The sequence below is a fragment of the Plasmodium inui genome (assembly GCF_000524495.1).
Source record: "Plasmodium inui San Antonio 1 unplaced genomic scaffold supercont1.13, whole genome shotgun sequence".
NCBI classification, from domain to species: Eukaryota; Apicomplexa; class Aconoidasida; order Haemosporida; family Plasmodiidae; genus Plasmodium; species Plasmodium inui.
In genome coordinates this window covers 148997-160675 of record NW_008481847.1, presented here as the reverse complement: position 1 = coordinate 160675, position 11679 = coordinate 148997, and the positions used below count along the sequence as shown (strand labels likewise).

Sequence of the window (11679 nt, the reverse complement as noted above, 5' to 3'; positions counted from 1 at the left end):
TCACCTGTGCAACGCGCTGTGCAATGCTTCGTGCAAGTCGAACCTTCCGCTTGGATGAAAAAATTCCCAATTTGGAAAAAAATAAATTGGAAGATAAAATGTCCTCATCTGTTCAGGCGAAATAGCGCATCGCAGTAGAAGGAGATGTGCGAAGTGTGTTGAGCAGAATGGGGAGGGAGAGCCGCCAAAACGACTTTGTTTCCTTCATTTTTTTCTTAATTCGTGTGAGCATTCGATGCGTCAGTCTTCCCGGTTTGTGCAGTCCCCAGGAGACGTGGTCAACGGTGAAGACGATACACATTTAGAAGTTCCCCGTTGTCGCCCTGCAGGCAAGGCATTTCTAATGGCAGGCACGCAATAGTGGCAACGGAGCGGGGAGACGACCGAAGGGAAATAAAATGGCAGGTGGAACGGCCCCAGCAGGGGGGGTGGAGTACTGACTGAGTACCCCCCAAATGAGGGCGGATACATGTCAGGGGAGCGTCGTAACGATTTTGGGAAAAGAAAATCGAAATTGTGAAAATTGTAAAAATTTTGAAAATTATGTAAATTGTGAAAATTTTGAAAATTGCAAAATGGAGACAACACAAGGGGAGAGAAAAGTACGCCCCCTTTTCAGCGTCCATATGGTTTTGCATTTTGGGGTGGGAAATGCGACGAGGGGGTCGTCACCTTTTCTTCATCGATTAAGTAGTGACGGTTGGAAGGAATGGGCAAGCGCAGCCACGTCGTCCATCCGTCCATCCCATTTCCCCTTTAACGTACCCACCGTGGGAATAACGTGACTCCAAAAAAGTGGCAGAGGAACGTAGAAACACGCCATGTTTGTCCCTTTGTTAGGAGATCCGTTTGGACAGAACAAAAAAAAGAAAAAATAAATACATTTGAGTGTGGAAGTTTTTCCTTGTCCAATTTTTTGTGTGCATGTAAATATATGTGTACGCGTGCGTGTTGACCAAACAGCCAGCCAGCACAACAGGTGGGAAAGTTGAAGTGTCATTTAAGGAGCGTCCCAAAAGGATGCGAAGCGTGAGGAGGGTAAACATCTCATGTGTTGTATGTTGTTTCGCCTATTCATTATTTACCTACTCCCTATTCACTACTCCTTATTCGCTACTTCCTATTCGCTCCTCCGTTTTTTTCTTTCCCCTCTTTTTCGGCCCTATCGCCATATCGCTTCGTCTAGACCGCAACAGAAATAAGAAACTTGTTCTCACCCCGCGTGGTGTCTGCCTCGCGTCATTTGGTGTGGTACCCGAGGAGTGGCCAGGAAAAGGCGGGGGTCTTTAAATGCCGACTCTCGAAGGGGTGTGCACGTGGACGGAAATGCGCATGGGCAGAAATGCGCATGGACGTACTTGCGTGTGTACGTATGCGCGCGGCTTCTTGGCTAGAAAGGGACGAATAAAAGAGGTCAAGTTTTATGTGCATGTCATTTTGTTTTGTTTTTTTTTTGGCATTTCCGTATTTCTTTGCTTTGGTATTTCCGTTTTTTTTTTGCTTTGGTATTTCCGTTTTTTTCTTGCTTTGGTATTTCCGTTTTTTTTTGCTTTTTTTTTTTTAATTTTTTTTGCTTTTTTCTCATCTCCGCGTTTTAATGCAGCGTGTGTTCGGGAAAGCATGCGAAGCTTGCGGGAGTGGGGAAGTGGCGTGTGTGCAAAATATGGACTGTCGGCGGAAACGGGGCAGAAACAGAACAAAGCTGAACAGAACGAAGCCGATCGTAACAGAGCTGATCGGAGTCATCTGATACGAATGAACTGATCGGAATGAACCGAGCGGAATGAACCGAGCGGAATGTAACTGCGCTGCACGAGGCGTATGCACATGCTCGTACACACACGGACATGTGCCAAGATGAACAAGCTAGCAACTCACTCGTGCCAACAGGCAGTGAAAGATTTAGGATAATTCTAGGATATACATGCCTAGCACGTGAACCGAGGTGTATCATTTTTTTTTTTTTAAACACATATGCTATATACCTTTATTTCTTATTTATCTGTACTCTGTTTTTATCTCTTGAATTTTTTTTATTTTTTATTTTTATTTTTATTTTTTTTTTTTGCATGGATATGTTTAACTGTAAACACGCTTGGGGTAGCAATTTATTCTGTTTTTTATTTTTTGCCATTATGTTTGTTTCGTATGGTTGCATTCTTTATGATCTGTGGCGCAACTCCTCCGTCTTGTTGCGTTTCTGCTCATCCATTTTTTGTTCTGCGTGGCGTCGCCTCTTTCATTCTGATTGTCTATTTTTTGTTTTTTTTTTTTTTTATTTCCACAGTTTCCGCAACCGTCCACGTTCCTCTTAACTTTGGAATTCGATCAATTAATTTTTGCCGTCACGTGTGAGTAGCGAGAAATTTCTTTTCAATTTTTTTTTTTGTATCGTCCGATTTTATTTTCGTATCGCAATTTGTGTTGTTCATTTGTCATGGTCATCCACCGTTCTTGTTTGTTTGTTCGTTTTTTTTTTGTTTGTTTTTTCGTTCGTTTGTTTTTTCGTTCGTTTGTTTTTTTGTTTGTTTGTTTATTTGTTTGTTTGTTTATTTGTTTATTATTTTTTTTTTGTTATTTTCCCCACTTGCATTCGCTTTAGGGAGTTTTTCCATTCATGTTCGTCTTCATTTGTCGCCTTCTACCCCCGCGCTTGGTTGTTTTCCTCTTTCCATTTCTGCGCCCCCTATTCCTTGGCGTTTTCGCGTAATGGCACGTCTTGCGGCGGAGAAGAGAATAGTAAAAAAAGGGAAGCAAAATTAAATAGGAATACAGAGCAATACAGAATAGAACAAAAAAAAAAAACAACTTTCCATTTTGCTTTTTTTTTTTTTTTATTCCAGTTCGTCTGGCGTGCAAAACGTTGGACATATTTGTCTTTTTCTTCCTGCTCGCCCTCCTGTATTTGCTCCATTTTGTTTGCTTAGAAAAACTCGCGCGGTTGTGTGATGTTTCTGCCGCATTGTAAGTTTGTTCAGTTTGTCTTTCCGTTTGTTTGTTTGTTTGTCTATTTGTTTGTTTCTCTATTTGTTTCTTTGTCTATTTGTTTGTCTGTTTGTTTGTTTGTCTGTCTATTTGTTTGTCTGTTTGTTTGTCTGTCTGTCTATTTGTTTGTTTGTTTGTCTGTTTTTCCATTTGTATTCCCCTTTATTTGTCTCCCCATTTGTTTCTATTTTCACTTTTTGTTTGTCACCTTGGCATTTTTGTTCCGTCGAGACACTGTTCCGCGGAGAAGCCGACACCCTTGGTTAACCGGAAAGCAGATGTGCATGCCCACCTTCATTCACGTGGGAGGCGCGTCAATCTGCCAATCGGTCCCTGGCCACGTTCGGTCAGTTTGCAATTCATGCGTACTCGTCATTTGGCTTAACTTAATTCTTTTTATTTTAAAGTGGAGATAATCGAAGTTGTCTAGTAGTTTATCTCCTGCTTTGTGTATTTATGCGCCTGTTTGTTTGTTTTTTCTTTTTTGTGCATATTTTTATGCGTACTTTTTTGTGTGCGGTCCCTTTGAGGCGTTCCCTTTTTGGCGACCCAGTGCTCGCAGCTGCGCCATAGACCCATGGGTGTATGCCTGGGCGTGAATATATTTTCCGCCAGTGAACAGAAGAACCTTCCTAAATTGTTTCGAAGAATTTGTGTGACTGCGCAGGTTCGAGGGGAGTGTTCTGCCCGTCGAACCCGACACGTGCCCGTGTTTGTTCTTCCACTCTGTTCTTCCAATTTGTTTTTTGAGTTTGTTTTTTCAGTTTCATTTTTGAGTTTGTTTCTTCAGTTTCATTTTTCAGTTTCTTTTTTGAGTTTGTTTCCTCAGTTTCATTTTTGAGTTTCTTTCCTCCGTTTCTTCTTTGAGTTTGTTTTCTCAGTTTCTTTTTTGAGTTTGTTTTCTCAGTTTCTTTTTTGAGTTTGTTTTTTCAGTTTCTTTTTTGAGTTTGTTTTCTCAGTTTCTTTTTTGAGTTTTTTTTTCAGTTTGTACCTTAGCGCTCCCACACCATCGTGGGCAAGTTTCCGCCCCCCGCGCATCTTTCCTGTCTCCCTGCGATTGCACCGGGGGCGACCTCTCAATTTTAACCGTCTCACGCGTGCTCCCATCTGGGTAAATGCACTCTCCGTTGTCAAAGTGTTCGCGATGGTGTAGATTCGCTCTCCGTCCCAACGGGTTCACGCTTACGTATGCCCACTCTTTATTTAGCAACGTCTTCATATCCATTGGGAGAGAAGTTGACATAGCATTTTCGTTTTCCTCCTTTGTGATTCATAAGTGGTTGCAACTGGAGGGGTTCTACATTCGTCGTGTAAAAGTTTGTAACCGTTTTTTTTTCCTGAATTGTTTCTGAATTCTTTTCTGAATTTTTTTTTGAATTTTTTTTTGAATTTTTTTTGAATTTTTTCTGAATTTTTTTTTTTGTTTCTTGCAAGTCTGCAGTTCAATTGGAGGAGCCTTCAGCATGAGTCTGTTTCGCAAAGTTCGCTTCGTCTGTCTAGTTTGCATAGTTTGGCTAGCTTAAACCATCGCGTGACCATCATTCGTCGCTCTCATCGCGCATAAGGCATATATCGCACATGTTGAGCCTGTTTGGTCCCGTATACACCCCCTTTTCTTTTCTCTCTCACTCCCGCGTGTCCATTTGTACACCTTTCTAATTGCCCCTTATTAATCAACATTTCTGTTGTACGAGTCATTGTGCGTGACTTCTCTCCCTTTTGGTTAGGGCACTTTGAGGGTGAAGCTCGTAAGAACCGCTCTTTTGTGAGCAGCAGGGCGCCTCCTCAATCGGTACCGCTGCAATTGTTGGCGTGAGGGGGATACCTCGATTGACGTGACACATACGACTGGAGTGACTCGTGGAGCGTCTCCCTGTTTCCTGCTCCCAGATTAGCGGAAAGACAGCATAGTTATTTTTCCTAATGTGTTTCCCTTTTTTTTAGTGTAAACTAGACATACTAGTTTGTTCGTATGAGAGGCAACCCTTAGAAGAGTAGTTCCAATGTGAATGCCATTCCTTTGTACCGCCTCGACAACCAATCCACGATTAGAGACCAAAGTGTTTTTCCTACCGAGTTGGACAATAGAAAGGTGAATACCTAACATAAGGGTGTTTTCATCTACGGGGCACACTAACGAGGCGTATCAGCGGAGCAAGGAAAGAATCCAACCGACCGAGCGCACGTATGGTGTGACCCTTCCCCCCCTACGCAGAGTGTCCCACTGCGTGGATATACATAGATGTTGTGTAAGAAGGAAGAAGGTTCCCTCCAATTGTTTTAAGACAGCGTAAGGGTAAATGCAGAGCGTTTCCCTGGAGTTATACCCTGTGGAGGAAATCGAGCGAGCCCTTCCGGACGGGGCCTACCAGGGGGGGGTCGATGTAAAGGGCGATGTGAGCAGCGATGTGAATAGGGATATGAACGGCGATGTGAACGGCGATGTGAACGGCGATGTAAACGGCGATGTAAACGGCGATGTAAACGGCAATGTAAACGGCGATGTAAACGGCAATGTAAACGACAATGTAAACGGCAATGTAAACGGCGATCCAAGCTCTGGTGTTCGTGCCCAATCCCCAGCGGACGAAACCCCCACACACCAGGAGGAGACGACCCACAACGGTGTAAGCGGTGTAAGCGGTGAAAGCGGTGTAAGGGGCGAAATCGGCGAAACAGGCGAAATCGGCGAAACCAGCAAAACAGGCGAAATCGACGAAACCAGCAAAACAGGCGAAATCGGCGAAACGGGCGAGGACAGCGAACCAATCAAGTCCAATGAAGTAACGATAACGAGCGAGCCAATCATCGTGATAGACAAATTGGAACGCTGCTTAGTAGTAGAGTGGTACGAAAATGAAATCCGAAGGGAGCAAAGGATCTCCTATAAAAAGTATGGAAATGACAAGGCCAAATTAAGAGCAAAGGAATTGGTCGAAAAATTAAAAGCAGGGATAACATTCGAGCAGCTATACCCAGACAAAGGACCACCAATCGTCCGAGTGTATAAGGATGTCGGAATATACCGAGTGTCTTTGATAAGGGACAGAGTCGAAAGAGAATGGAGAGTTGAGTGGACAGACAAGGACACTCCAATGAAGGCTAGATGGTCATGCAAAAAGGTAGGTAATGATGAAGCACAGAAGAGAGCAGAAACATTCGCACAGAGTATGATTGAAGGAGTTTTCAATCCTATTTTGCTACATAAAGCTACGGGCACGAGATTCTCCAGATCGGACAAAACTGTTGTTAAGGTCAATATGTATATGAAGAAAAAGGTTAAGAGGAAAAATAAGTGCAAGATACTTAATGATGGGGATAAATCTTCCCTAATTATGGGAAAAGGAATGAAGGATGGATTAAGGAAAGTGAAACGTCTGAGTGATACTCTTGATGGTTCGCTTGTGGAAGGATGGGACACGGTTAATAGGAACCAGACCTACAGTGGAAGTGGAAGCACTTTGAGTAATCTTTTTATGCAAAATAAGAGTACCACGTTGGATACAAGGACAGATGTTACTTATATGGGGAGCCTCAAAGAGGAGGATGCTAAAGTGGCTTCGCCTGATGGGAGTTACCTTCTGAGTGAGTATCATCTCGGGGGGACCCCTAAGCAAGGGGGAGGTATGACTGGAAAGAAAAAGTATTACAAGCCTAGGGGAAAGTGCACGAAGAAAAGGGAGAGGATAAAGAAGACAACAAAGGAGGGTGCAAAATTGAAGGGGAAAATGGCACAACGGGTAAAGGACACGATCATCGGTGCAATGGGTGACCCTATGCAGGACAATTTGGAAGATCAATGCAGAGCTCCTCAAACGAATGGCCCAGCGGACGTAAACTTATTCAGTTGCTATGTAAAATTGGGAAATGTAGACTTACCTCCTTTCTCATCCAACAGTAATCTTCTGAAGAATGAGCCAGACATATGCGACCCGTTAGCCATGCCATACAGCGACAATGGGGGGGTTATCTTAGACTCTAAAAATGGAATCCTAGAATCTCGTGGCATGACGAACAATTACTTCGTCCCCTGTGAGCAGTGCGAAGGTTACCACACGGGAAGTTTTATGGCCAAGAGGGGGGACGACTATTCCTCTAGGCATGCATATGCAATGAAGAGTACTTCCCAAGTGGTCTATGTGAATCGCGGCGTGGAAAGTGGAGCTCTGCATTATGGTGATGAGCGTTATGGGGATCTTCTCTGTGGTGATGTGATCCATTCCAATGGGCACACTTTTCATTACGGGGGGGAGGATCCCTTCGGGAGGAGTCACACCAATCGGAGTGAATATCTTCCGGGGGGACGAGTCGCTCTGTCCGGAGGCGGTCTCTCCGGGGGAGTTCTATCAACAGGCCACTGTGCGAGCGTCGCTGTGTCGAGAGGAGAGCGGTATAGCCCCTACTTGGTGAGTTACAGCGGCGGGGGAATGGCGACCCACATGGAGGCGGTCCATAGAGCGGCACAAATGAAGGCTATGCATATAGGGGCACACATGAAGGCTATGCATATAGGGGCACACATGAAGGCTATGCAGAGGGACGAGCCAAACGATGGTTTATTACGCGACATTGTATGGAACCCCCAGGGGGCTAACCTACTCCCCCAGAAAAGCCACATAAAAAATAGGAAAAACGTGAGGCAGCGAATCTGTCCTTTGAAGAAAATAAAATGCGAACGTTGTGGGAATGACGTGAAAGGGAAAGCCCCACGCAAGGGAGCCCAAAGGAACAAGGAGACGAAATGCCTCCCCGTAGAGGGGAACGATGTTGGCGGTGTTACCGGAATTAGCGGTGTTTCTGGAGTCAGCGCTGTTCCCGATGTTAACGTTGGTGGAAACGGAGTAGACGATCCCCACGTAGCTTCGAACAAAGCAGAGAGAAAAAAACGAAAGCGAAGCACGAATAGGAAATTCAAGGAGGACTTCCTACTCGATGAGGAATTGAGTAAGTATTTCTTTACATACCAGAATTTTCAGTTAAGGAAAAACCAAGAGGCCCTGAAGAATGAGCCAGATGGAGTTATGGGTCATGTTGTGGGTGATTCCATGGGAGTGTGCAGGGGAAGGGGTCATAGTCACCTGACCGGGGAGGTGTGTGGGGAAAATGCCCACATCGTGCATGGGGGTGCTGCGCAATTGAGAGGCATTAATCAGGAAGCATTTGAGGCAGGACAGGAAGGTACCTACGGATATAGCGACCGGGTACCCACCGTGAAAAGGAGCACCCGCGCCAGCAGCAGCACCAAAAGCAGCGCGAGTGTCCATTTTAACACAAATCATTATGTCCTAATGAATGGTAACGTTATCCCTCTTGAAAATGCAGGGCAGGAACTCCTGACAGAAGAACCTCCTACGAAACCTCGGAGACGAACGAAGAATTCCAAAATTAGTCGAGCTAGCCAAAGTGCTTTAAACAGGGTAGACACGATTAGCCAAAAGGACGATTCAGTTTTTTATGATGAGAGAAATGACATGAAGGCGCCTTACCGGATGTACAAGCCACATGGGAAGAGAGGAGACTCTGCGTGTGGTGGGTTTGGATCGTATGCGGTGGCAAATTTCGGTGGTATGCTGGTGAGCGACTCTGATTTTGACCCCAAATCGAGAAACAACAAGGAGGGGAGCGGTGGTCACGTGCTGAATGACAATATGGGAGGGGATTCGTCTGCAGGTGAGCTTCATCCAAGCGGTTTGAATTACGAAGCGGGGCCCCACGTTAAGCAGCAAGGAGGCGTCGCATGGAACTTCCATGATAATATCGCAGTGGACATGGGAGTGGACAGCAAAGTGAAGAAAGGGGTGAACGCTGGAGGAAACGTCGGAGCAAACAACGGACCAAACAACCGAGGTGAACTTTCTAATCTCCCTCGTAGTGACGTGGCCCAAGGGAAGACTCACGTAATGAACCTAAGAGGGGCGAGAAGGAGAAGCACCCCAGTGAGTAGTGATCAGCCCTGTGAGATCCATCGAAGGAAAGACAATTTAAATTGCTCTCTCGTGAGAAACAACACGATCGAGTTTGTAGATAATCCAAGAGGGTATAGAGTACCATACGAATACCAGTCGCGAGTATTTTATGAGCATTTCGAGGTGCCGATAAATGCACAAAAGGAATTTGAGTTACAGCAGAGGTACTTTGCCCGCTTGTTCTCTTTGCACATTTTAGCCGTTGGATGGAACACTAACAAGAATGCCCGCGTGGAGGACTACATTCAGGAGCTGTCCGATCCTGCCTTCCGATTTCTCACCATGGGTGGCATGGATACCTCTGGGGATGCCCCAAGTCATCATGGGTCTCCCGCTAGTGAGAAAAACAGACCCAATGGCGACCTGGAAGGAACGTTGGGCGAACTTAATCGCGGCGAATTACAGAACGGGGGATTCACTACATCTAACAAATTAAAAACCGAGCAGAGGGGTGCAGACTATTGCTACGTTAACTCCGTGGGTGATGGCAGCTCGGGGGTTAATGAGGATCAGTCTGTGATCAACGTTGCCCTAAGCGAAGCGCAGCACTTGATTTCTCCAGGCGAGGAAATAACTGATGGAAACGTTCCGGGTGAGGTGTCTGACCTCGATGGGGAACTTAACATGGACAAAATGAACCACTGCCACGGGGCCAGTAACATGAGGCGCTTCACTCAGCTGAACGAGGCGACCCATTTGGGACCACCATGTGGGGAGCCAGAGGTGGGAGACATGAGCAAGTATGAGTGTGCGCATCTGCTGAGTGGTCTAAATGATGGGCGCGGTTTGAGCTATGTTGCCGGGTTTGGTGGCTATGGCGGTTTTCGCGGCATCCATAGCTATGCGTTCCCGCAGAGTGTCAGCGGCATGGGGACTCCATACGACATATGTATGATGAGCAACATAGACGGCACAGTGGGAGTGGACTACCGATTGGGTAATTATCATCTTCGTAATGATTTGGTGTCTGTGAATGGGAAAGACGCCCCGGCATGCTTAAACGGGGCAGACAACATCCAGAACGGAATATGCGTAAGCTCAGCAGAAGGAATGAACGACGTAAGCCCGGCCATTGTTGAAGGTCTGATTCTTCCGAATGTGAATTATCCGAAGGAATTGAACCGAACGCATCTGCATGGAGAACATATTGTGAACCCAAATGTGAATAGCAGTGTTAGTGTGACTTATGACCAAGAGGGGGAGACAAGTTTAGAATACGTTCAGAATTACATGCCCAATGTGGATGCAGATTCGTGTGAACTTTTATTATCTAGGAGAAGCGATTTGCCCATCCAGGAGGAGGTGACCGTGGTGAGTCAAACACCATGGGAAGGTAGAGAAGAGAACGAAGACGCACCCGTTGCAGTGAACACTGAAACGGTTAACCATTACAACAGTTTTATTGAGCGAACGGGGCATGTCCCCTTGAGGCAAATTCCCTTCAGGCAAGTCTCCACCAATGAGTATGATCTCGTGACGATTGAAGAAGAGGAATTGCATTCCCAAAAAATGGGCTACATGAGTTCGCCATATGAAAGGGAAGATGGGATCAACGGCGACAAGTTAGACTCAGATGTGATGGAAGAGAATGTAGACGTTGCAGGAAAAGGAGACTGCCTCTACTATAACGGATACGCCAATGCGGACAATGGCATTGGGATGGCAGAACAAGGCATGCACAACTGTGCTGATGAGGTCAATTACCACATCGTTGCTAAGTCAAATGACGATTGTAGCAATGGTAGCCCACACGGCAATAGCGAGTACTCCATGCATGAGAGGCCGCACTACGAATTTGGACACATGATTCAGGTGCTTCCAGGTTATGAGCACCTGGAACGGGAAGGAAGCTGTCAGGATAACGTTGTGGATAGACAGGCACAGTCTCAGCTTGAGGACGCACATTATCGGTTCGGCGTCTGCAGCGGGGGGGCTCATTGGTCCACTGGAGAGGTGGTCCCAGGGCAGCAGCACACGGGTGAGCTAAGCGGGGACGGCAGCCATAACGGCACTCCTAGCGGCAGTAACAACGGCAACCATAATACAACGCCAAACAGTTACGACGACGTGGCATACAACAGCTACTTTCAGAATTCCACCATCACCTCCACATCCATTTCCAACCCCATGACGAGCATCAAAGATGTTAGCAGCTATGAAAATTTGGCTAGCAAGAGAATGATCGACAAGATAAGGTCCACTTCAAATTCGAGTACCATAAACACGGAATACCTTCCGAGTAACCTTTTAAATTCTATAAGTATAAATAATTTGTGCCCTTCCAATAATGTGAATGAACAGGTGCAGAAGTAGCCGCGGGAGGTTGGAAGGGACATTAAGGGGAGGTGTTAGGCGGGTAGGAAAAGGGAAAAAAAAAAAAAAAAAAAAGTACAATAAAAGGTACAAAAAAAGGTAACCCATTTAATGGCTACCTTGGTAAGACGAACAGATCGGAGTTCATCTTCACTGAATAATGCGCGGAACGTTTAGCACAACTGGTCGGGGATGTATGTCAAGCACAATATGCGTTTATTTGAAGCTGCCTTCCGTTTTGCCACATGGAAGAGCAGCTTACAAGGGGAGCTTGGCTTCCATGGGTGCAGTGTGTAATGTCCGTCCCAATTTTTTCCGCCTTAGCTTAAATAGCTGTTATTCGCTGTGTTAATTTTTTTTTCTTTTTTTTATTGTCCATACTGTGTAAAGCTCGTAGTTGGAACATACGGAGATC

The 11679-nt window shown here is 45.6% G+C and overlaps 1 protein-coding gene across 1 annotated transcript; it reads left to right on the top strand.

Moving 5' to 3' along the window:
- Positions 1-5285: 5285 nt before the first annotated feature.
- Positions 5286-11264, top strand: C922_03225 (hypothetical protein; the record flags this gene model as incomplete). Its single annotated transcript, XM_008818817.1, has 1 exon — positions 5286-11264. The coding sequence occupies one exon, from the start codon at positions 5286-5288 to the stop codon at positions 11262-11264; it is 5979 nt and encodes a 1992-aa protein (XP_008817039.1).
- Between the last annotated feature and the right edge of the window lie 415 nt (positions 11265-11679).